Source organism: Anguilla rostrata, chromosome 9, assembly GCF_018555375.3.
Source record: "Anguilla rostrata isolate EN2019 chromosome 9, ASM1855537v3, whole genome shotgun sequence".
In the NCBI taxonomy this organism is placed as follows: Eukaryota; Metazoa; Chordata; class Actinopteri; order Anguilliformes; family Anguillidae; genus Anguilla; species Anguilla rostrata.
Window position 1 is genome coordinate 35,116,022 of NC_057941.1, and position 26,445 is coordinate 35,142,466.

At 45.4% G+C, this 26,445-nt stretch overlaps 1 protein-coding gene across 3 annotated transcripts in view; it reads right to left on the minus strand.

Moving 5' to 3' along the window:
* LOC135263670 (actin-binding LIM protein 3-like) overlaps window positions 1–26,445 on the minus strand; it is a 90,110-nt gene that overhangs the window by 12,593 nt on the left and 51,072 nt on the right. For 2 of the 3 annotated variants that reach the window (XM_064351969.1, XM_064351966.1), the window contains exons 4-14: window positions 17,762–17,877; window positions 14,353–14,479; window positions 13,420–13,513; window positions 10,063–10,150; window positions 6,664–6,722; window positions 6,132–6,203; window positions 5,159–5,314; window positions 3,537–3,566; window positions 2,296–2,419; window positions 2,047–2,145; window positions 1,414–1,464 (exon numbers count right to left, since the gene is read on the minus strand). In XM_064351969.1, the coding sequence (XP_064208039.1) occupies window positions 1,414–1,464; window positions 2,047–2,145; window positions 2,296–2,419; window positions 3,537–3,566; window positions 5,159–5,314; window positions 6,132–6,203; window positions 6,664–6,722; window positions 10,063–10,150; window positions 13,420–13,513; window positions 14,353–14,479; window positions 17,762–17,877 (1,016 nt within the window). The remainder of the gene's footprint in view (window positions 1–1,413; window positions 1,465–2,046; window positions 2,146–2,295; window positions 2,420–3,536; window positions 3,567–5,158; window positions 5,315–6,131; window positions 6,204–6,663; window positions 6,723–10,062; window positions 10,151–13,419; window positions 13,514–14,352; window positions 14,480–17,761; window positions 17,878–26,445) is intronic. The other variant, XM_064351968.1, reaches the window with a different exon arrangement.

Sequence of the window (26,445 nt, forward strand, 5' to 3'; positions counted from 1 at the left end):
TGTGCATACCTGTGTGCTTGTAGGCGTGTATGTGTGTGTGTCTGTGATTGAAGGATCGTGCATGTTTCAGCTCCAGGAGGATTGTGGGAAAGTGGTGGTTGTAGAGCACATGGTGCCAGCTCAGTGCAACATGTACCTCCCCCTAATCCCCTGCCCTGCCCCACCCTGCCCTGCACACCTCCCTGTATCATAAAGCGGACAAGCCTGTAGTGCACATTATACCTAAATCATGCAGTCAGGCGCACAAGTCAACACAAACACAACCATTAACACTAGCACAAACAATAGCATGCAGGTCAAATGCACTATTATTATTATTATTATCATCATCCTAGTTTATTAATATATTGCAAAAAGAGGTGCAGAAACGTCCGCAACAGATTTTATTGTCAGCTACCGTACTGAAAATGACACTAGATCATACAAACAAGAACAAAACTACCCAAATGAGCACCTAAATTAAATGAACAGCAAGAGCACTTACACATTCAGAATCCACTTATATACATACAGAAGTAAGTACCAGGGCAAAAAGTGGCAAGACTTGGATCATTTAGTAAGATTCCAAATGTACGGTTTGAGCAAATAGCCATTGCTCAGCAAACTCCAGTTTCATATTTCTCTCCTCTAGAACCCAGAACCTAGCACACATTTTTATTTATCTATATTTATTTATTCATACTTATGCCGCATGGATATTACAGGCACTGCATGTTAAAAATGAGCTCAATTAGTTCAGTCCTCTGGAGCCAACCTGGGTTTCACCTGTTATTCTGAAGTCTAATTAAATCATATGGTGAATAATGGGCTTTACATTACAGGCGCCATGGAAGCAGTGCTCATGCCCTCAGTTTTATTACTATAAGTTCTTTATAAAACAAATATCCGATCTTTTGTATAATCACAGTGCTTTGTTACTTGATTTCAGTGCTTTACTTGCATTTAGCAGATCTTATCCAGAGTGACTTACACAACTCTTGGCATTTCTACATAGCATCCATTCTTTTGCAGCTGGACATATACTGAAGCAATTCAGCAAGTGTGTTTTTAGGGCTTTACCTGGGATCGAACCTGCAAGCTCTGGGTTACGAGCCTACTTCCCTGCCCATTCTCTCATAGGCCTGAATGACTGCTGGTTTGGTGAAGACACTGCACACAATCACTCTGCTTACACACGTAACGCTCTCGCTCAGGGATACTCAATTCTGGCCTTTCGCTGCCAGTAGTACTGCTGGTTTTCTTTTCTACCCTATAGTTAATTGATTGACTAATGCCACCGATTGGCCAGAGATTTACCTCACCTGGTGTCCCAGGCCTGATTAGAGGGGAAGAATGAAAACCAGCAGGACTACTAGCCTTAAGGCCAGATTTTGAGCAAGCCCCGAACCCCCAGGGCCCCCCGTCACACTATACCATGTCTCTTATAGATGGGGGGCCTCCTGTAGATGTTGGACTCCCCTGTCGCTGAGGAACACAAAGAAAGAGGATGTGAAGAGGAAGTGAAACACAAAAGGACAGGAAGTGGGCAGAAAGAGGACAGGAAGGGGAGGAGCTGGAATCTAGATCAGAGGGACACAACAAGGAACTCCAGGAAAAAGTTGATGATGTCAGTTTCAGGCTACGAATATACCTTAAAATGGCACAGGATACAGGTCATCCCAGCACATGCTTTCTATTGTGCATTTTCAACAGGACGCTCAATACAGGATGTTCAATATTTTCTGCAACATGTGGGTCCAAATGTGGTAATTTCATATTGCTTTCTGATGCTGTAGTTGGCCTACTAAAGCAGGGCCACTCAGCTCCTGGTCCTGAGGGCCAAAGTGTCTGCAGGTATTTTGCTCCATCCTTGTACTACACCACCAGATTTCACTAATGAGCTTACTTTCTGAACCAAGGAGGTGAAATATTTCGAGAAATCAGGTGGTACACTGCATGGTTGGAGTCAATACCTACAGACAAATACCTGTGGTCCACAGGACCTGGAGTTGAGTAGTCCCTGGAGTTTAAAAAAATGGAAGGGAGGGGGAAGATTTTGTTACCTACCCGGCACATGGAAATGTTTGGGAGTCTGGTACGTGGTGGGAGTGCTAGGCCTGGCATCAAGCTGGCTGTAGTAGGGTGAGCTCCTGCCACTCTCGTTTCCTGCAGCCAAAGATGGAGAACAACACAGGCGTGAATGCAGGCTCGTGGCGAGCGTAGAAGGAGATCGACCATGGTTGCCAAGGTTTTTCTCAGTGAGTTCCGTGCCCCAGCGAGGTGCACCCCTTCGAGGAGGGCGGCCCCGGGACTCACCCAAGCGGGGGGAGCGGGGCGAGGTGGGGGGGTAGCCATGGCGCCCGTACGAGGGCGAGTCGACGAACCCGGGGCTGGAGGAGCGGCGGTGTCGCAGCTCCACACTGGCGCTGTCGTACATGTCCTGCCGAGAGGCCACGCCCACAGGTCAAAGCCCACAGGCCAAAGCCAAGCCCACAAGTCAAAGAACTGCATAACTTCAGATGCTAAACACAGGAACCCTGCACCACTTCCATAAACACACATACACACGCACACCCATCTATGTGCACTCGTACATTATGTGTAAATACACGCACGTACACTTCCACACATGCACACACACACTCACGCACACACAAATCCATCGACACACACTGGTACAAGACATGTAAATACACACACACGCACACACACACACACACACTTGTTTAAGCATTGAAACAGCTGTCTTTAAAAACATCAGGTGGCAGTGCAGTATAATGTTTAGGGAACTAGGCTAGTAACCCGAGGGGCTGCAGGTTTGATTCCCAGGTGGAGCACTGCTGTCGTACCCTTGAGCAAGGTCACTTAACTTGAATTGCTTCGCTATATATCTAGCAGGATAAATTAAAACTATGTGAAATATAAAATTGTGTAAGTTACTCTGGATAAGAACACCTGCTCAATACGCAAAAAAGTGCTCATTTTGGAGACAAGCCATTTTAATTGTTGGCTGGGATCTCTGGAACTGGGGGGAGAGCCAAATATTTTATATAATGGCAGAAATAACTACTGGGAGACCCTAAGAGACCGGCAGAAAATGAATGAGCTTAGTTCAGCTGCATGTCTGTAGATTATAACACCCAGGTTGAAATGCCCAAAATATATATTTCTAACACTTGTTGACAGTGGGTTGCAACACACTCCTGGGACAAGTTTGTACTTCCCCATCTGTTAAGAGTTTAGTCTGTTCCATCGTTCACCCTTTAAGGTGTCATAGAAACATTTTCCAGGTTTCCCACATCGGTTCAAAAGGATTTTAACACATTATCCCAGGATAATGTCCACAGTGAAGGGCTGTGTGGTGACTGCTGACTGCAAACAGCCCAACACAAATACACTACAAGTCTGTTGAGTGATTGATTGATTACGAAAGACGTGGATTGTTCTGTTAAGGCTCCGCCCACAAACGATGAAACCCCACACAGCCACTCCCCCTTTTTTTTTCTTATGATTGACACTCCTGCAGATGCTGCCAGGGATAACAGAAGTGTACTTACCTGAGAGTATTGAGAGAGGGATCCCAGGGACTGTAGGGAACAGAGAGAGAGAGAGAGAGAGAGAATGTCAGGGCCCCACAGAAGGCTAAAGGGCCACTTCATCACTGGCATCTGAAGCCTAGAACCAGGCCTGTGATGATACATACCCGTTCTGCTAAATATCTTAGTTACCACCCATGCATCTCTGGCCACACTTCACATTATATTGGTCTTTCGTCTGATTAAATACATACGTGCTTGCGCTATACTCTTGAGAGCCGACATATGAAAAGCTGAGGTATTTTCATTTTTTTAACAAGTGTCTTGGATGACAAAACCATGTTGCAGTGAAACTATCTTTAAAAATAATGTGCAATACAAAGGTGTTCTAACACAATACCAACTCAGTACGCACTTACAGTATATATGCAATCACACAGACACAAGTCTGAATGTACTATGCTTTGTTACCTCACCATTGTATTCTAGGTTACAGTAATACCATAAAATTGTCATTTATTATACTGTTCTAGTTTAACACATGCGATGAGGCGCAGGTAAACATGATGGCTGTAAGGATTTAAAGAGATAATGACATGCCTTTCCAGTGGACTGTGCAATGGGCATTTCACTCAATTTTATAGTGCAATAATTAACGCGAGTTCTTGGGTTAGGCCCCTCAAAACGCAGAAGCCGAACCAACGTGACTCGGACAGATCATTCATCCGCACTAATTAACTGCCAGGTCACATGGTCAAGCTTGATGGAAGCTTACGTTTGATCACAGCAACCATGCCGGGAACACGCAAAATTTAATTTAGGCCCTCCATCCCTGGGCACACAGCAGCGCTAAACCAATCTGTGTGGCACAAGCTTTCCGTCACATACGCACATGATGCAGGACAACAGGGAGGAAAACTGCAGAAAGGGCAAAAGCCAGAAAAATTCCGATGATGTAAAAGTGAAACGCAAACACCCAAAAAAAAGGTGTTTATGGTGCTGGACTGGTTTATGGTGCTGTGTTTTCATCAACAAAATGATAGAAACCCACATTCTGAGGTATTTTATTAAGCCCTATATAAATGCAGTGCATGCTCTTCACAAAACGACAGTATTTCAACAGAAACAAAATCACCAGACAATTAACAATGACAATTTCTAGCTCACCTGTTAAGACTTCGTATTAACAGGTGAACATTAAATTTAGGAACACTATCATAGTGTGGAAAGCACAAGGTGTGTCTGTAATTTCTCACTGTCATTGTCCCGATGAAGACGATATTTGCATATGAAATACTGACTGTTTTTGTGGGCATAACTAGAATGTGTAAGGGGTAAATGATGTTATGGCTTTTTTGATGAAGCCCATAAACCCTTTAAGGTTTGAGGTCACAAATATGACATTAGAACGTTCTTAACTGAACATCCTGATGTAACAATCACTGATGTAACAATCCCCCCCACTCTTCAAAAGGTTAAGCTGGAGGCGGGGCACACGTGTTGGGGGTGGGGCATGCAGGGATTGGGGCAGGGTATGCTGCCGGTGAGGGGGCGGAGCACAGACACAGGGGTTAGGGAGCGGAACGCAAACCACACGCACGCAGACAGAAGAGAGAGCGACAGCAGCAGCAGCGCCTCAGTACCTCCCCGCAGTAGTAGCGCTCTAGCCTGTCATCAGACACCAATCTGCAATAGGACTCATAGGACATGAGCTCAGGCCGCTCCATGTCATATATAGCTTTGACCTTCGGCAGAGCAACGAAGTCTTTGTATCTAAGGATATCATTTCCCACTTTGCCCTAGAGGAAGGACACAAAGGAAAAGAAAAGAAAAAGAAGAACAACAACAACAACAAAAAAAAACAGTTGAACAGATGAAAGACATGAAAGAAAGCTGCAGAGACAAGACAAATGCAGACACACAGGTTGGACTGGCTGCAAGCTAATGATTGGCCCATGTGGATTGATTGAAGGCCTTGATCAGTTGCCCATAGTAAAGAATAGCATGACATCATGTGGGAAGAACCAAACAGATTTTTAAAAATTAAAATACAGCTCACAAAGGAAACTACTCTGTCCTCAGCTTACACGCAACACAGGCCTAAACATCCTCGATTCCTTAAAATAGAGAATCCCAGAAATCCTTGGAGCCGTTTCAGATCCACCAGGACTTTGGTGTAGAACAAAGATGTCACACACAACACTTGAACATCATACATTAACATCAGGAACAGCATGAGTATACCACAAACATGCATGCTTACGACATCAGGCCAGATCAGGACTCAGAGACAACAGGAAATGACATGTTACTAAGGCAGCGATTGACACTGCTGGCGTGACCCCTGCGGTCACGTTAGTGTTTAATAACTGAAAACACAGGGCACATATGAACAGAAACTGCACAGCGAAAGTTGAGGAAAAGCATCATTAAGGTCATAAGGCCCCACTTCTTCACCCCATTGCCAATGATAAAAGTGGTGGGAGTCTGTTTGGTTGTGTTAAGCGTAATGAAGAGGGGCGGGGTTCTCCCTGCCAGAGGCCCCCCCAAAGCCAGCTACAGACCGCGGGCAGTAAACCTTGCCCAGCGCTGTGCCGATGTTCTGGCGATACTCACGCAGAACACTCGGTTCGGTGAGCCTATGCTCGAGCCGGGGGGTGAGATGGACGTCTCCGAAGTGCGCCGGTGCTGTAAAAAGAAGAACAAGGTCAAAGGTCAGAGTTCAGAGGTATGCCTATGGACCTGACAGTAGCTTAAAGACATGGATCACACCGTTCTAGTGCATGGAAATACTCTATGGTATGGCATCTGTAAAAGCTCTGCTCTAGTGCATGGATATGCTCTGTGGTCTGGTATCAGATCCACACCATGTCATTGCTGTCTATGGCCCTTGGCTCTGGCATTGCCCGGGGATGGGCGGGTTTCATTCAATTGGGATTATCCACAGGCAGTGTGCCAAAACCTTCAGGGTGGTATTCAGCCACACCATAGCTGCAGTTTATCCTCCTAAGACCTGGAAATTATTTTTGTCCCCCATACGGGACATGAGTCTCTGCATTTTCACTGCAGCATGTTTTTTGTCATCCAAGTATTATGTAAAAAAAATTAAATTAATTATTGTCCTTCCTGGTGAGACTCAAATGCTTACCTTTAGCTTCCTCTCTGTCCGTGAGGTCTGTTTGCACAGTGGATGCCACACCTCAGAACCTGCAACACAGCGAGAAGGAAGGCTTGGATTCTGAACATCAACACAGTTGGGAATTCACTGGAGGGTTTGCTGAAGAGGATTAGCCATCCAGAGGACTGGACCCTTTAAGGTGTAAAGTCACAAATATGTGATTACAATGTTCTTAACGAACATTCTAATGCTGATGTAACAGTCACTACTGGTAAGTGAATGCAATAGAGTTCTAGAACACTGAATTATAATTTTGAACAAAAAAAAAATTTCAATGCGTTAAAGACCGGTGCATCCAGAAGCCCAGAAAATCAGGCCTGCTGCTTCTACAATGCTATCAATTATGTACCTATGCCAACCAAATCAAATCTCCTATCACTCCCAAAAATCAACAATAAATTAAAAAAAAAACGTAAACTAGAAATACCGCCTCAAGGTTGTATGCCTCCGCCAACCAAGGCAAAAACGTGTTTTGTGAGGTCACAGTGACCTTGACCTTTGACCACCAAAATCAAATCAGTTCATCCTTGAGTCCAAGTGGATGTGTGTGCCAAATTTGAAGAAATTCCCTCAAGGCATTCCTGAGATATCGCATTCACGAGAGTTGGGATGGACAGACGGACAACCTGAACACATAATGCCTCCGGCCACGGCAATGCAGTCACGGAGGCATAAAAAATAGTATACTAGTCAAAGAGTAAATTTTAATTAATGACACAGGGTATTATTTTTTGAAACAGGTTTTTTTGTAAGGCTGGCCTATTAAAAGCTGCTATTTCAGCTGCTCCTGTGTGTAACTCCAACAGGGATGACCACAGCAGAAAGGACCTGGTGCAGCACTTTTCTGTGATTGGCCAGGGGAATGAAAGTGTGCGGTTTGGCTTTTCCTGCCTCTGTGTGGACATTAAGGGTCCCTCACTCACAGCCTTAATGAACCTCTCATCACCTGTGCTGGAGAAACATCTGCTGGGACTGATTCGTCAATGAGAGACTGACATCCATCTTATTTACTAGAAAAAGAAAGTGCTACAGTAAAGGGGATCTCATATCTCATACAGACAAAGCACACACACAAACACACATGCATGCACACACACACACACACACACACACCTACACATACACACACCTACACACGCACACACACACACACACATGCATGCACACACACACACACACACACACCTACACACGCACACCCACACATACACACTCACATGCATGCATGTGCACACACACAAATGCACGCACGTGCACTCACACACACACACACACACACACGGAAGCACGCACACACACACACACACACACACATGCACCAACACACACACGCACACAAATACAAACACACACACACATACACTCACACAATACCAAGGGGAAAAAAAAAACTGATTTCCTCTGCTCCTGGGGGAATTGTTCAGTAAATGTTAACAGAGTCAGTAATACCACGATTCAGAACCATAAAGTCACAGAAAATGATAATGAGATGTTTTCTGTTTCTCAATATCCTGTCCTTGCCTAAGGCATAATGCTGTTTGTGGCATAATGGTTTGATCTCATGGTCTGTGGGGCATTGTGTGAAATTGGTGTTGAATCTTGCATTAATAACTATGGGAGCTGTTGACGCCCTGGGGGTTATTGGATGTTCCATTCGAGCACTGATAATGAAAAAGACAATAATATAAAAAATGAGGATAAAATAAAGCTAACCTACCAAGTGCTAAACAACCACTGTTGAAGTGATTTTACTGCTGTAAAATCAAATACATAATCCCACCACGACCTCAATGACAATTTTTACCAGATTAAAATAATCCATATTTTAGAATCATTTACATAATCTCATAATTTGCAGGAAAAAAGCGAAATACCAAAATAAACAAATGAACACTGAAGTTCCTTTTAATGGTGAAAAAATTTCCAGAAAAATAATTTTTTCACTAGAAAATCTGACTAAATGAAAGAAGATAATGAAAGCAGATAGACCACATGAATACACAAGGTACTGGCCTAGTACCCTTTAAGTGAAGATTTAATGAATTCAGGAAGGGTTAACCACTGATTCTAAAGATCTCCTTCTACGCTCCCCAATTCATTCTTCATAACAAATTAGAATATGATGCAGTAATAGCTGCTTCTTGAAATAATCATGACAGTGCAAAAACATCATTACAAATACGCTGGCTTTGAGATGGGATAATAAAATAGAGATGACTTCTTGCAAAGATTCGATAAATAAAGTACAGACACTAATGAGGAAACATCTTTCCTCAGGGAGCCCTTTCGATTGGGCGATTTCTTTAGGTATTCCTTTTGATCGGACAGACTGCTTCCTCAGCAACCCATTCCAATTGGCCCATGCTTGGCAACGATGTGCAGCAGCAGCTCACAGACCTATTAATGACTTGGGCCTCAGAGCACTTCCATACAGCTAATGATATAGTCGTGACAAGGCCTGGCTTTGAATCTGTCACAGCAGTGCAGGCTATTCAGTGTTAAACAGTCACTTTGGGCCAGTTTTACAGTGTGCACAAACACCGTTTTGATCGATCGCGGTGTGGCTGAGAGTCTGTTAATATAATAGCAATCCTTCAGAGTGCCAGCCCCAAGAACCTGATGAATTACGCTTTAAAATACCACAGGGATTTAAAAAAAAGACCAGCCCTGCATGGTTCTCTGCCATGTTTATTCTCCTACCGACAAAACCCATTTCAGCCAGAAGAATGTGAACAGATACAAAATAGACTGGGATCCCCCATGAACATATAAACCATGTTCATGTTGAGTCTTGGCCTTCCAATTCCACCCTTCAGGGTACACCAAACTAAAACAATAAAGACCCAACAGAAAAATAGCTTAGTTACCCTGGTGACAAGCATACAGAGAAGAAGATGCTCTGCTATTGGGTGAAAGCAGAGTCAGACAGCAGGTAGCCACTCTGAGGACGAGGGACATTTAACCCTATGAAGACCCTATGTTTTTTGGAATGTTTTTCTTTTTTTTTTTTAAATCACTGTTTTAGAACTCCATTGCTTTCAATGACCAGTAGTGATTGTGACATCAGCATTAGAATAATTGGTTAAAAACATTCAAATCACATATTTGTGAATTCAAATCACACATTTGAAAACCTCGTCGGGAAAAACGGGCAGGAAAACCAAACAAGGTTCTCTAAACTGCACTACTGGGTGAGGAAAAGACCGGCTGTTTGGAAACTGTGAAGGTATAACTGCCTTCCTCCTGAAGAAATGAGCCAGTTTCTTCTCTCAGCTGCTGTCTGAATCTGGACTGGGGGGCCCCCGCCTGAACCCACCGCAGCTCTGGGCCCTGCGTGTAGCGACGGCACGCGTGATTTAGTCACCTCACCTGTCAGGTACATCTCCTCTCCCTCTGTGAACATCATGTTACAGCGGGCACAGCGGGCGCAGGTAGGGTGGTAGTGCTTTCCCCCGGCCTGAGAGAGAGGGAGAGGGGGAGGGAGAGAGGGAGAGAGGGGGAGAGGGGGAGAGAGAGGGAGAGGGAGAGAGGGGGAAAAGGGGAGAGAGGGAAAGAGAGAGGGAGGGAGGAAGGGAGAGAGAGAGGGGGAGAGAGGGAAAGAGAGAGAGAGAAAGAGAGAGAGAGGGAGAGGGAGTGAGAGAGGGGGAGCGAGAAAGAGAGAAAGAGAGGAGGGAGAGGGAGCGAGAGAGAAAGAGAGAGGGAACAAGAGAGAGATTCAGCATGATTCATTTTGTTTTCTTTCATACTGGTTTTCACATTGAGCAAGGTTGGGTTGGGGGTGGGGGTGTTTGTGCAGTTTTGTTTAAAATGTCCAGCAGCACTGGGCAGCCTCGCCCACATGCCAAATTAGGCTGCTTGATTTATTTGAATCCTATTAGATGGATGAATTGTGAAAGATAGAGGGAACAAATAGAGAGATCGAGAAATTGGGAACATGGAAGAGAGAAACGGTAATATAGGAAGACAAAATAAAAGTGAGTGAGGAAAATAATAAAAAGAGCCAGGTGTCCAATCTCAATATTCTGTTCTCAATTCTGGGCTGGTATGGCTGCAGGTTTTTGTGTTAGCCTAGCACCACAACACCTGACTTAGCTAATTAACTAATCATGGTCTTCAATCAAGACCTTGATAAGTAGCTAAAACAAATACCTGCACCCACATCAGTCCCATTTCTGATAAGATTAAACACCACAGGAATAGTGAGTAAGAGGAAAGAAGAGAAATATGTGAATGAGAAAGAGAAGAATAAAGTGAGGAGAGAGATAGGCAGTAGAATGTGTGAAAGAGAGAGAGAGAAGCTAGTAAAAAGGAAGATAATGTCCAGTCAGCATGTCCATTTTGTTGAACAAGCTGTCAAAACGTGATGGAGAAACCATCCACAATACTGAAGTTTGAAGAGTCAACAGGAAAAAAAAAAAACAAAAACAAAAAAACGTTTTACTGTAGGCTAATAAAAAAAGAGGAAAAGGGACTGGCAGCCAACCCTAAAACAAACAAACATTAATCCCTCTGTTTTATTTAGGAGTCTTATAATGAAGCTGGGAATATATGCGTTGCCTACAGGCCTCACATCCTCGCTGAAGACACACATACAACAGATGTTAGCTGCTTATTAGTTCCACCCCACAGGGCGCTTGTCACACCAATAAGTTTGGTGGCAGTTTTTGAAATTTCGCCATAAACCGCAGACTGAGGAAACTGTGGGAGAAACAGCACAGTTATGCTTACTAAAACCTTTCGTACCTGCCATTCATTATTATGAATTGTAGAGATCAATAATTACTAGCTAACGCTGTTGTGTACAATCTAGCCAGCTAGCTACTTGACGCCATTTTGTTTAGCCAATTGCTAATGCGGCCATTTGTGGCGGCAGTGTAGTATAATGGGTAAGGAACTGGCCTTGTAACTTTGCATAACACTGCCATTGTACCTTTAAGCAAGGTAGATAACCAGCATTGCTTCAGTATAAATGGATGTTATGTTGTTAAATTGTGTGTAAGTCGCTCTGGAGTGTCCACTAAATGCCGGTAATGTAATGTAATGCTAGCTCCAACCTGTAAGCGAATCAGTTGCCTGAAGGTGTTGTGAGAACTTGTTTTTATATTATATAAATGAACCGGGACATGTGATCTGAAAATGATCATGTGACATTAGTTTGTGCCCTCCCATCTGTGGAGACAGTGCCACGGTGTGTGACTGAATTCGGAAAGCATCCCTACGGTGTAACGATGTCACTGCTGACGTCTGCTGGATCCAATAGGGGGAAGGTAAGAGCCTCACATCCCAGAGTCCACTAGTTCATCTGCTTGCAGAAAAAAGGAATGCAACCCTTTTTGCCTGTGAACATTTTAAAATCAATGTTTGCTGAGTCAGCTGTGCTCTAAACTTTGCTAGTCTCTGTTACCGGCTGGGTCATTCTCGTCATCAGCAGAGAGATTATCTGAACTCATCTCCTGAGTCCGAACGCATGCTGAACTGGGAATGGGAAATGGTTTCCAGCAGCTTGCTTTTTTTACTTGTTTTTGGTTATAGCGGTTTCTATAAGCACCGCAGCCATGGCAACAGCCTGCGCACTGTACTTCAGTTTCCCATCCTTCTCCCCTGCACTTGGTCAGTTGACACGGCAACGGGATCTGATTTTTCAAACAACAGCCTCGCCCCGTGTCACAGTGACCTCATTGCCTTTGATCTCCCTCCAGCCTTGAGGAGATCTTCCTGAGCCGGAAAGGGTTCCCCGCCGCAAAGGCACGGAGGTGCGCAACACCACAACTGCGGGAGGAGGGTAAGGGGTGAGGGAGGGGTGGAGACACACCACCCGCAGGGGGGGGAGAGGGAGGGCTGGGGCAAACAGCAGCTGGAACGAGGCAGGAAAGAGCGTGAGAATGAGAAAGGAGAGATAAAACGCATGGAAAAGGAGATGAGGGGAGGTAAAGTGATCAGGGCACAGAGAAAGGAAGCCATGAAAAACACTGAAGGGCCAAAATGCAGGACAGAAAGCGAGAGAGATAAAGACAGAGATAAAAGAGCAGTAAAGAGCAATAGAGTGATAAAGAGAGATAATGAGCAATAGAGTGATAAACAAAGAGTGATAAAGAGTGATAGAGAGATAAAGCGCAATAGAGTGATAGAGAGTGATAGAGATAAAGAGATAGAGGGCGATAAAGAGAAATAGAGACATGAAAGAGTAATAAAGATCGATGGAGTGATAAAGAGAGATACACTGATAAGAGATAGAGAGATGGAGTGATAAAGAGAGATAAAGAGAGCTAGAGCGTTTAAGAGAGATAAAGTGTGATTGGGCGGTAGTCACCATTGTAGCCGCCACACAGAAACCCCCTTCACCACAAAGCCACATCTGACCCAGTCGCCCCACAGACTGATAAACAGCAGACATGCAGTCACCTGTGCCACTGAATATAGACTGAGCAGAGAAAAGGACCATGGTAGACATGCATGGAGAGGGCTATGGCTGGCCTTCTGGCTCCATGAGGACCACAGGATGAATTTGGATTTATTTGGAGGAATAGTTTGAAAAAAATGTCATGAAAAAAAAATAAAAAGGCAAAAAAAAATGCAAACAAACTGCAATATGAGGTCAAAATAAAAAATGAAACCGTGGGCAACATAAGTAAAGCTGCCAGGATTTAGCGTGCTGAATGTCTGACTCACTCTGAAACAGATGTGTTTGTCTGGAACACACCTCCACCTGCGCGCTCTCGCACTCACCTCCAGAACCCGCCCGCTGATGTACCTCTCACAGGTCTCGCACCTGATGCCGAACTGGGCGTGGTAGTCGGACTCGCAGTACGGAACTCCGTCCCTAAAAGGCAGAAGCACACAGGGGGGGAGATCGACAGAGGAGCCAATTACAGGGAGAGACATCAAACATTACAGACCCATTTACACGTGGTTAAGACTAGGGGTGTCTTATCCAAAAATGGGCCAGTGTAGGTACAGGTTTTGATTTTAGCCCAGCTCTAAGACACCTGACGGTACTTATGAAGGTCTAGATTGAAAACCACGATTAGTGGAATCAGGTGTTGTAGTGCTGGCCTAAAACCAAAACCTGCAACCACACCGCCCATTTCAGATAGCATTGGACACCCCTGATTAAGACCGTCAGACCACTGAACTGTGAGTTTAGGAGCTACTGTTCTAGTTCTAATCGGTTTCGTCAGTGTGGTGGTCCTCTTGTACTGCTGATCAGGGAGAAACTTGACCTACATACTGCAGGGTTGCACAACTTTCTGCAAGAGGATTCTGCCCATTTTAAGCAAGAAAGGCCTCACACTGTAAACACAATGCCAGTGGTTCCAAATCCTGTTCCTGGAGATCTACTGTCCCGTAGGTTTCCACTTCACTTTTCTGAACTAGCGTTGAAATGAAAACCCGCAGGATGGTAGATCTCCCGGAACAGAGCTGGGAACCACCACTGCAGTAACTGAATTTGACACAGGGGGGTGTGGTTAGAGAGTGTGTGGGTAAAAGGGGCGTGGCTAACAGAGAGGGGGATACCAAACTGGGCGTGGCTCAGGAAGACAGGGATGCACGGGGGTTGGGGGTACCGTGCTTCAGGGACAGGGGGATGGGGGTACAGGGGTACAGGGAGGAGAGAGCAGGGAGGAAGAGGCGGCAGGGCCCCGGGAAGGGGGTACGCACTTGCTGATGTACTCCGCGGTCAGGACGGTGTTGCAGGTTTGACACTTGAAACAGCTGACGTGCCACTGCTTCTCCAGGGCCAGGAGGGACTGCCCGTGCTTAATCTCCTCCTTACAGCCTGCGCACTCTACCCAGAGAGAGAGGGAGAGAGAGAGAGAAAGAAAGAATACTTTTTAAAAAAAAATTTTAATTTAGTTAATTTAATAGATAATAAATATTATGTTACTGTCATTTATGCTGTTATTGTTGTTGGTGCTTGTTTTCTTTTTTCTTTTTAATTATATATTCTTACTGTGGTTGATTATTGTTATCACTATGCTTTGGCAATATGTATTTTTAAATATGTCATGCCAATAAAGCATTTGAATTTGAATTTGAGAGAGAAAGAGAGAGTGAGAGAGAGAGAGAGAGAGAGGGAGGGAAGGAGGGAGAGAGAGAGCGAGAGAGGGAGGGAGAGCGAGAGAGAGAGACAGAGAGAGGGACGGAGAGAGAGAGAGAGGAAGACAGAGAGGGAGGGAGAGAGAGAGAGAGGAAGAGAGAGAGAGACAGAGAGATATTGTGTTGAGTGTTAATTTAATTAGTGCACTCATTTAAGTCCCCCCCACCCCCGGCTGCGATTCCTCATTCATTTTGGCTGCCTTCATTATTTCTGTACTTTGGCAGTGCAGCACCGTTTTTCATTTAAATTTTAATCTGCGTGTCGCGCGGAAATAAAGCTTCTTCCGTTTATAAGGCCGATCATTCATCGACAATATGAATGTATGATCGCGTGAATGGTGCAGATTGAAATAGAAAAATGTAGAATAATAAATTGGGAAAGAGCACGATACAGTGAAACAGCAAGCGGGTGCGCAATACGGAGAGAGAGAGAGAGAGGGAGAGGAGAGGGAGAGAGGAGAGAGAGAGGGAGAGAGAGAGAGGAGAGGGAGAGAGGAGAGAGGAGGAGAGGAGAGGAGAGAGGAGGAGGAAAGAGGAAGAGAGGGAGAGAGGAGAGGGAGAGACGGAGAGAGGAGAGGAAGAGACGGAGAGGAGAGAGAGAGGAAGAGAGGGAGAGAGAGAGAGGAAGAGAGGGAGAGAGGGAGAGGAAGAGAGGGAGAGAGGAGAGGGAGAGAGAGAGAGAGAGGGAGAGAGGAGAGGAAGAGACGGAGAGAGGGAGAGAGGAGAGGGAGAGACGGACGCGCAGGAAGAGCGAGGGAACACGCAGGATGTGGAATAGCGCTCAGAGTCGCGGCGCGGGGCGAGCCGTGTGATTTACGGCAGTGGGTGATTCACGGCTGCAGCGGGCCGCTCACGCACAGGAAGGGGTCAGACCCCCATTTGTTCTCATCTGGCTGATGTTTAACTACGTTGCGCTCCCCCCCCCGGGGGGTGGGGGGGTGGGTGGTTTGCTGTCTGAGCTGCGGGGCGTTCGGGACGTCCCGACCCAGCGCCTGTCCCGCACCTACACTGTACGCACTTACTCAATAAATGATATGTGACTTACTGTATGTACCTTATGTACATGCACACACATACACACACTCACTTCATGAACATCTCTTACAGTATGTACCTTAGACACACACACACAAATACACACTCCCACACATACACACACACACACGCACATCCACCTCGTACAGTACATGTAAATACATACAGGCAAAGAGGTACACACTTATTTAAGCACTGAAACATCTGTCTTTAAAAACTCTGGGTGGCAGTACAGTACAATGGGGCTGCAAGTTTGATTCCCAGGTGACGCGCACACACATACACACCATACGCCCACATTTACTATTTCATTCATTTGCGTTTTTTTGAAATTAGTAACTGTCCTGTCCCGTTCTGACCTTGTTTGGTTGCATGACTGCAGCCCATACCACCAGTAGGGGGCAGTGCAGGCTCAGTATGTACACAATGCCACTCCTACTTAAGTGGGCTGGGCAGCAGACTTCTTCAATGACAATGATGGTTACCGAACACCACAGCACTAAAAACTGAAATGATGACGCTGGTGGCAGAAATGACTGAGCTGTTATCTTTAAGGGAACTGCATGCTCCATATTCTTTATGGTGCTGTGAAATGCCTCAAGGTTTGGTTGTCAATTTTGAGCTAAGAGTCCTGCTGATAACAGTTTTGGTTCAACAGTGAAAGAACTAATGATCGATGACAGGAAATATTGAAAGTATTTGAATTCTACCACCTCGGTCAGTCCTAATTTATTATCATTGCTAGTGATTTATTTCAGTCGTGATGCCTGATGGAGCGACTGTTTAAAATAAAGAAAACAGACTAGAGTGACAAGCCTCTGTGAAATTCTTCACTGCAGGTGGCACACACACACACGCACACACACGCATGCACATACGCACACACACACACACATACACACACACACACACAGCCACACATACACACACACACACACACACACACACACACACACACAACACACACACACACAAACACACACATACACACGTCCAAACACACACACACACACACACACATACATACACACGTCCAAACACACACACACATGTGCACAAACACACACACACACACACACACCCAGGCACACACACACACACACACACACACACACACGCAAACCTGGACCAAGCACCAGGACCCATTGTCATTCATTCACTGCTACCAGCATCCGTTAATTCATTGCTATTTAAATTGCAGGAGCGAGATTTTGGATGAATATGAATGGAGCAGCGTGTTGCATCATAATGGGACGGCCTGCTTTGTCAGGTAGATTTATGGGATGCAACAGGAGATAAGGGAAATTAATGTGGTGTCCGGCTCGGCTGCATCGCTCCGTACGCCTGCTCTGCCCGGTGCCTCCGTCTCACCGTCACATCGACACCTTCAGCCACCATTACCCACAATTCCACGGGAAATTATCTCCTCCACGCCTTTCACCAATCTAATTAGCCGCGCACGGTACGCTAGACGAATGGGAGACACTTTAAAGCGCGCTACCTTCTGCAAGCCTCAGCTCTGACAGCTGGCTGGATGCAACCGATAAACCTGCGTGACCGCCACGTACACCTGGGCTGCTGACAATGGTGGAAAATCCAGGTTCAGAAAGTAAAAGTCCTCCCCAAAATTTTGCTCCAGTCACCGGGATTTGCCAATTAGCATAGTTTTCAGCCAATTAGTGACTCAGCTGACTGAGTCATGTGGAAGAAATTAATTCTGACCTGATTACTGCCTACTGAAAAATGAAAATAAAAATAAAAATTGATTAAAAGACAATCATTTTAAGAGTTTCATTAAAATTGCATGTTACAACACACCAAAATCACTACATTTCCTCCTTGAATCAATCAAGGAGGAGGCGAACCAATGGCGAAAAAAGCCTGCCAGAGGCCCCGCCTCCTCCCCGTTGCCATGGAAACGTGGACGGAGACTCACGGCTGGGCCCGTGGACCTTGACGGGCTCTCTGGCGCTGGCGAGGGTGAGAGAGCACTGCTGGCAAACGCACTGCTTCCCGCTGAACGTAACCCGGTCTCCAATCGGGAACTGCTTCCTAAAAACAAAAAACAAAAAACAATATAAAAATGACAGTCCCCAGAGCCAATAAGCTAAAACAACCCTGCTACCCAGACTGGCACATTGCTAAAACTGGACAGTTTCTGTTATTCAATGTACAATTTGTAAAAATAAAATACACATTTTTAAAAAATGACTGTATAAAGACCATTCAGTACAAGCTTTCAAATAATGTGTTATTGCTATGTACTAGCAGTTTTCTGGCTTTGCCGGTTGTTACTGTACACCAGAAGGTTGCTGGTTCAGTAAAGGATGACAGAGAGGCCTCAGTTCTTTCCCCCCAGACATAACATTTCACAGAGAAGTTAGGAGGTTGAGCCCTTATTATTATTCAGGAATATTATTATTCAAACCTCTATGGGGTTGGGCAAAAGCAGTTTCTTGTCTAAAAAGCATCTCTTTTCTAGTTAAGAGAAAATTGGCTACTTAGTATCTGAACTGATGGATGCAACTGGCTGATTGTGTATTTTTCTAATATTTCCAGTCCGCACGTATCGTCTACTTCACCTACACTGTACTGTTTTTCTGCTATTGCAATAATTCACGAGAAATTATTATTATTAATACATTATTAATAACTGACAGACAAAAGCCCTGTTACAAATATAAACCCTCTAAATGTGCAACTCAGTCACCATGTAGTTTTTATAAAGCCTCATATCCCTAGAGCGTATTCCAGTGGAGGAGATTTTCTGGATTTTTCCACAAAATCTGACAAGAAAGACAATTTCAGCTCACAGGTAACCAAGGCCTGCTTATTGAACACATTCAGGTTGCAAAGAAAGTGCTCTCTCTCGCTAGAGCTTAAAACCAGCCCCAAAATACAGAGCTCTAGACAACGGCAGACCTAGCATTATCCTGTCTGCTAACCCAGCACAGCACGAAGCACACACTACACACCACAGTGACTCACACTCATCTGAGCACGACTTCACAACACTGAACGGCAGCACAAACAGCAGATTCACGTCAGTTTGTTTATGTCACCGAGACAAAGAGATACGCTCCTCTAATGGTGGGTTGCAACGAGGTTTATAAAAAAATGCACCCGACTGATTCATAAGAAATGACGGGCAGGAGGAAAACAGGAAGTGAAAACGGGCCGGATTTGGTCAGGAATGGAAATCTCACAAGCGCATCTAGAGAGACTGAAAGGGCCACCGTGCCATGGTCAGTGCATTAATAATCAGTTGACGCTTTCACGCTTCACAAGGACATGAAAGGAAGCACAAAGGGCTGCATTTGCGCTTCTGTCGTTCTCTCTGTGAACACGTTTGAGCTCAGTCCTCGTGTTTAAACCGGGGACAACGACTGACCGTACGGTCACACTGCGAATACACAGGATGTCAGGATGTCTGTTTGATAGACATCCTGATTGCTGAAACACAGAGAGAGAGGGAGAGAGAAAGAGAGAGAGAGAGAGAGAGAGAGGGAGAGAGACAGAGAGAGAGAGGGAGAGAGGAAGAGAGAGAGACAGAGAGAGAGAGAGAGAGAGGAAGAGAGAGAGAGAGAGAGACAGATGATGAAAAACTGCATCCTGTTAGGGGAAGGACCATCAGCCCAAAGCACAGTTAGTCTCGGCCTGTCATAGCCTGAGACCCACCTCAGACAATTAACAAATACTTTAATAAGCGATAAATATAATATCTGGCAGATATAGTAATCCTATAAATCTGTTATGGATTTATGTTTCAGAGCTCAATTGAAGGTTATGATTTGCAGGTATGAAAGTATCTAACTAAGGATGAACAGTGTAATCCACCAGACTACACAGGTGGGTACCGTGCTATAGGCTACGAGGACAGTGCAGTACACTTACTGTAGAAGCTGAGGAAACACTAGTATTGGGATCCACAGCACGTGGGTTCATGGGATTCATTCAGAGGCCAATTTATGGCCGTCTTAAATTTAACAGCAGAAGTACAGCCATACAACTCAAATGTACACTTCTGACGGAATTAAAACCCCTTCTATTGATCAAACAAAACCATACTGCCAGGCAAGTAAAAATGTGTGCGAAACTATAACTGAGATTGGTGGGGAATTCTATCAATACCCTAATTTCAGCGTATGCATTACCATAGATAGCTGAATGAAACAGGCTTTCAAAAATGCACGTCAAGCTAAAAGGCTCTTTGAGCAGCAAACTGAGAAGCAAAAGTAACACTAAGTGCTTTTTTCAAAATACTGCTACAGAAAAAAAAACTGAAAGATGTCATGTGCATTTATAATAGGGCAGTGGTTACTGGAATGTGATACATTCGTGGTTACTTTTCTGAAAGCTTCACAGGGGGAAGAGATTACAGATATTCGTACAATTACAAATTCAATACTCCAGAGGCTTACTGATTCATGGAAAGGAAAGTACTAGATAACTTTAGTACAAAATATGAATAAGTCCATGGACCTCTGTATTCAAGGTTATTTAAACATTTTCAGGCTCAGGAACATAAGCCACAGCCATTGAGAGATATTTGTTAATTTGGAGACAGTAAATGTAGGTTGGGGTGAGGGTGAATGGCACACATTTGATTGAATTTCTCTGAACGTTGAAAAGAACTGAATAAGAAGTAAATTCCAAAATATATTTCTGATTGAATTCTGTCAGCAGAACATGGGGACCGAGGTGGAAATTGGTTGAAAGAAAATGAATAAGTATTTCATGTTTTTATCCATATAGAGAGGAATTTGCATATTAAATAATGCAACAGGATGTGGGTGTACTAGGTCAGGTTTGACATGTGCTTTTGAAGGACTCTAGTAGGGTAGAGGAAATATTTAATATAGATTGGCCGAATGGCTCAGTCTAAAATGGCTGATGTTCGAAAGATCAGGAAACGTCTTACTGAGCGCGTGCAGTAGCCATATCTGACAGGACTTTAAACCTCACGTTTATGAGAGAAAGCCCCTTGGGATGTAACGTCCTACTAGATCACATGTGGAGCACTTGAACATATGTACTGTACGGAGGTCAGATGAACCCAGTGAACAGAGCAGGGGGAACGAGCTGGCGGCGAAAAAAAAGAACAGAGTCAGCATCTGTACCCAGGGCTTCTGAGGGAGAGAGAGAGAGAGGGAGAGAGGGAGGGAGGGAGGGAGGGACAGAGGGAGCAGCCACATGCTGGGTAGAAAGAGTGCATAGCCAAACAGGGAACTGACTCTCGTGCAGCTAAGACAACCAAGAAACCCCCCTTCTCTCCTGTGCTCTTAAAAAAGCCTCAACTTGTTCAGGGTCAGTGCAAGCGGAGTTGTAGCTGGGGTTGTTCATTCGGGTGAGGGTGGGGGGGATTGAGGAAACCGCCACAATATGCAGAACTCCCCCCTCTACCCCAAATCCAAACACATGCTGAAGATCAGCAGGTTTTGGTCAAGTTGGAAGACAGTGACTGAACCCCTTCCAAGTCAACAAATTCATCCAGCCTGAAGTAGGGATGGCAAAACGGAGCTTTAGAATGTCGCCAGCAGTGTATGCGCGTGAGCTTGACAATACATTTCTCACAGAAAAGGTCGTTTGTCGCCTTTTTTAGTTCATTACAGTGGTGATAGAAGTGACTAAATTAAGTGATACTGTGATGTTAGCCTTTATTGATCGCCGTACAAGGTTAATGTGAAGTAACTAGCGCAATCTGACAGCACTAACCCATAAAAATGTACTTTGAATGGTACTTGGTCAATCGAACGGTAAATGTGAAAAACATTTGATTATAGTCAGCGGCACCAAAATTTTCTGTCACACCCTCAATAAACAGCAAAAGTCCCATTAGAAGATTGAATTAAATCTTTAAAAGTTATATATTTTCTGAAACCTTATCGATTCCGCTTGGCCACAGTGAATGAAACTAGGCGATCTGAGCATACAGTTGCTATGTAAATTACGTCAGAAGGATTCAGCCTTGTTGTTTGCTACCTAAACTTCACAGCACACTCATTTCCGTTACCATGCTTGCAGCATGAAGTGTCTACTTTCAAAATCCATTTAAACCATTCACAAATGACTTGGGACTTTGAAGTTATAAAGTGGGACGTATCAAGTGTCCAGTGGAAATACTGACCGGGCTATCAGTCAGAATTCTGAGAGAACCAACTGCCATAAATGACATAAAATCAACCAGAAGAGTTATTATGACGTCACTGGTTGAGAACCCAATAAATGTAAACAATCAGTTCAGTGAAATCTATCAGTTTTCTGTGCCGTCAGAGTCCCGATCTTATGGAATGGAATTTTGGGAAAGTGCAAGCTAAAAGGCCACAAAAACAGCCAATATATCACATTAATATTCCGTATATGTACAACCGCTGTTAACAATACATTAATTTAAGGCTAAACTGATATTTTAATCACAATACTTAAGTTAATTTCTGGAAAAAAAAATTTCGATTGTCCTCTCTACCTGAAGTTCACAAGTTCAGTCTGGAATCTGAACCCCCAATTACCACACAAGCCCACTAGCTCTCCAGTGTGTCTCATTTCTCCAAGTAATAAAAGAAAAAAACAAGATCAACAAAAAATGAAAAATAAATAAAGCCTGTCATAAACCTTGTATTCTCTTTCAGCAGTCTGTGGCTTTACCTCTCCTCTAAATGAGGGCCGTGTCAGCCATGACACGTGGAGCTGAACCGACTCCCGCTCTGCTGCACTTTAAGGGTTAAAGGTTAAAGGTCAGGGCCGGGACACTGTGGATGAGGGGCGCCAGGTGTTCCAGTGGCTCCGGGGCAGCGGGAGCGTGTTTCAGACATCGCCTGAGCGAGCAGCGCGGGACAGGCTAACGCAGCACAGCTGAGGGAGCGGTGCGGCCCCGCCCCAAAGCGCGTTTTACGCTTCAGCTGCCCAAACGCACGGTGGCCCTCCGCCAGGCTGCTGTCAATCACCAGCTGTATCTGCCAGCGGGACCCCTGAAAGAGACGGCAGGGGGCGGGTGCCCCTCCCGTCAGGCACATCCCCACAGCCGTCATTCGGAAAAACCCTGAGCTCCGCACACAGCCGCGAGCCCAGCTGTGAGGAGATGGAAGCAAAAAGAATGAATAAAATAAATCGATCAGCTGTCTGCTTACTGCCAATGGAGAGGGCAGGAGTTTGACTTTCAGAAAGGCAATTTCCAAATTCTGCATTAACCCTTTTTTTATGAGCTTTTTGAATTTTTTTTCTTCAAAATTTTAAGTTTCACAGCTCTAGAACTCGATTGCAATTATCAGTAGTGACTGTTACGTCAGCGTCAGAATGTTCAGTAAAGAACATTCTAATCACGTATTTGTGACCTCACACCTTAAAGGGTGAAAAAAAAAAAACAAGAAAAAGAAAGGCTAAACCTGTTGAAACCTGCGTTGGACAGGCCCTGGATAATGACTGCTCCTACCAGGCACATCACTCAGAGAAAGTCCGTCTGCCCGGTGACAGCTCGTAGATGTCATCCCGAGAGGGACACGGGATCTGACAGAAATGGGACTGGCAGCAGCCCTAGACACGCTCAGCGGGTAACTCAGACTGGATCTGTTACTCGCAGCGCAGTCTTGGACGGACGCCCGCTAATAGACACGACCCCAATTAAGCACAGGGGGACCGCCCCGGACAGTTTTGGGAGTCGTGCCCTCAACGCGGACACACTGCTGCAATGCCACGTGTACAAGCTTTCCCGGTTCCAACTCTTTCTGGAAAGAGGTGTGCACCCTGCAACTTATGAAAAAAAAAACAGCTTATATCACTCTACCATTACCTCCACAAGACAGTATCCAAGCACCAATCTACAAGCCCTGTCGCTTGTACTGAAGCATTGCACCACATCACTGATAGCTCTGTGCTTTTCACTCTGTGAAACTGTAATTCATTCTCAACGGGGTAACATCTAAGCGGCAGTGTAGTGTAATGGGCAAGGCACTTAAAGTGCATTGCTTCAGTATATATCCAGCTGTATAACTGGATACAATGTAAATGCTATGTAAAAGATCATAATAATAAATTTGTGTAAGTTGCTCTGGATAAGAGCGTCTGCTAAATGACTGTAATGTAATGTAATGTAATCTAAGGTAGCGCACGTACAAATCAAGTGTGATGGTGCACTGCCTGTCCCCTGCTTTGAAGACATAGTGCGGCTAATGCATTGAACGGCTGCACTTTTTTAAGCCGCATAAAGGCTTGGGTTTTAGCTGACAGCCCAGGGAGCTCAGCTTCATTAACCGATCCTCAACCTTCTCAGATTAGGACAAGTTTTAACGAGTTTCCACTTCCCCCAGCGCACTCCAGTGCAATCCACTTCCTCTCCACTGCAACTCTCCCAAATAAGAACAGACTGTGGGACAGTCTCCGGGGCGGTTAGTGATGGAGGCCGGAGTCCTATTGATCGTGCTCCGGTGGAGGGTCCTGGGACCCTGGGACAGGCATGCACGTGCCCTCCCTCCTCCCCTATGCCTGAGGGGGCTTATGGGGGTAAAAAATATGTGAGCTGAACCCTGCCTGACATCAAAGCTGCTGTCATGCTGAGGTCTCTAACCCCTCACCCCCCCCCCCCCCACCCTCCCCCCCAGAAGACAGGCCTGAGGCCCATGCCCCCCCTCGCCCCCCCTGGCTACCCCTCATTCATCACCTCTCTTCTCAGACACAGGCCACATGCTGGAGAAAAAAAAAACTGTTCTCCTGACGTTCCCAAAAATAGCCACGGCGTCTCCCGTGCTCCACGTGGAACCCTTTACAACAAACGTGGCCTTTTACTTCACGCAGAGAGGGGAGGAGGTGGGAGAGGGAGAACGGCAGAGATAATTTTATTCCCGAGATGGCAGAGAAGACTGCACTGTGATTGTCAAACTAAACTACAAACGAGACAAGCAGCGTACTTCCTGTTACTGAGCCACAGAGTACATGGACAAGCGGAAGGGTAATTCACCAGAAATTTGATGACCAGACACCCCGATTTAACATCTCCGCAGACGGGTGTAAAATCGGTGAGCTTGGAGAGGCAAAGCGGGCAATAACCTGGCAGCTAGAAATGAGCTTTCCACAGGGATACAGGGATATGAGGCAGGCATCCTGAGGCAGGAGCAGTGACATTTCTGTCAATTAGAGGAGGAGGAGTAAGTGTGTGTGTGTGTGTGCATGTATGTGTGTGTGTGAGTATGTGTGTGTGTGCGTGCGTGTGTGCATGTGTGTGTGTGTGTGTGCGTGTGTGCATGTGTGTGCGTGTGTGTGTGTGAGCATGTGGGTGTGTGCATGTGTGTGTGCGTGTGTGTCTGTGTGCTTGTGTGCGAGCATGTGTGTGTGCATGTGTCTGTGTGTGTGTGCATGTGTGTGCATTGTGTGTGTGTGTGTGTGTGCGCGTATGTGTGTATGCATGTGTGTACGTGTATGTGCATGCGTGTGTGTGAAAGAGATTGAGATATATATATAGAGAGAGAAAGAGAGAGAATAAAAGAAGAAAGGGTTTAAGATGGAGTTGGGAAGCCGGTGGGAATGCTGACATTGTCCTCCCTGTCCGTGACATTCCAGTGCAGGTTACATTGGGACCAGGCGAGGTGAGGGCAGCGTTCGGTACGCAGGGGTGATGGCTTTGCCTTCCTGTCCCTGACCCCGACATACGCTTTACTCTTTCCAAGTACATGACATCAGACACCTTCCTAATTTTAAACATGCTCCCCGTGTGGCCTGTGAGGGGCTCCCTGTCCCAGGAGGAGCGATGAAGACTCCCTCTCAGACCTAATGTGGGGGGTCAAAAAAAAGCCTTTTCCAGTCCCACGGCATGCACATGGCCTTCATTATCGCAGAGTGCAACCTCTTCATTAATAATTCAAGCAGTCTGCGGGAGGAATTTTACCCAGAGGATTGACGACAGGTCAAGTAGCCTCTGTGATAAGTCACCTTTTAAAGAAAAAAGGCGGAATTCTTTTCTGTTTTTTAATCCTCCATAAAGCATTTAACACGATTTCAAGTTATTTATAAGGCTGTTTTAATGAAGTCTTTATGCATGCTTCACGAAGGCTTTCGGAATACATGACCCATACAATCAAGGTACATTATTACTGTTAGCATGACAGCACACGCGCAGCCAATATCTATCCATCCATTACTGCAGGAGATTCCGGAGCCTATCCCAGCATGCTTTGGGCGAGAGGAAGGTATACACCCTGGACAGTTTTCCAGTCCACTGCAGGGCACACACACACACCATTCACTCACACTCAAACACTCATGCCTACGGGCAATTTAGACTCTCTAGTTAACCTAATCTGCATGTCTTTGGACTGTGGGAGGAAACCGGAGTACCCGGGAGGAAACCCACGTGGGCACGGGGAGAACATGCAGACTCCACACAGAAAGGCCCCGGCCAGACCAAGGACCTTCTTTCTGTGAGGCAACAGTGCCACCCACAGCACCACCACGCTGCCCTGGACCAGCCAATAAGAATTTATAAATATGACATTCTTACAGAACGTCCACACACAACAATATGTGTACCACCTGAAAGGGGCAGAGCTGACCCTCAGGGCCAGCAGTACGACTGGTTTCCCTTTCTACCCGATGGTTATTTGACCCACTTTTGCCACTGATTGGCCAGAGATT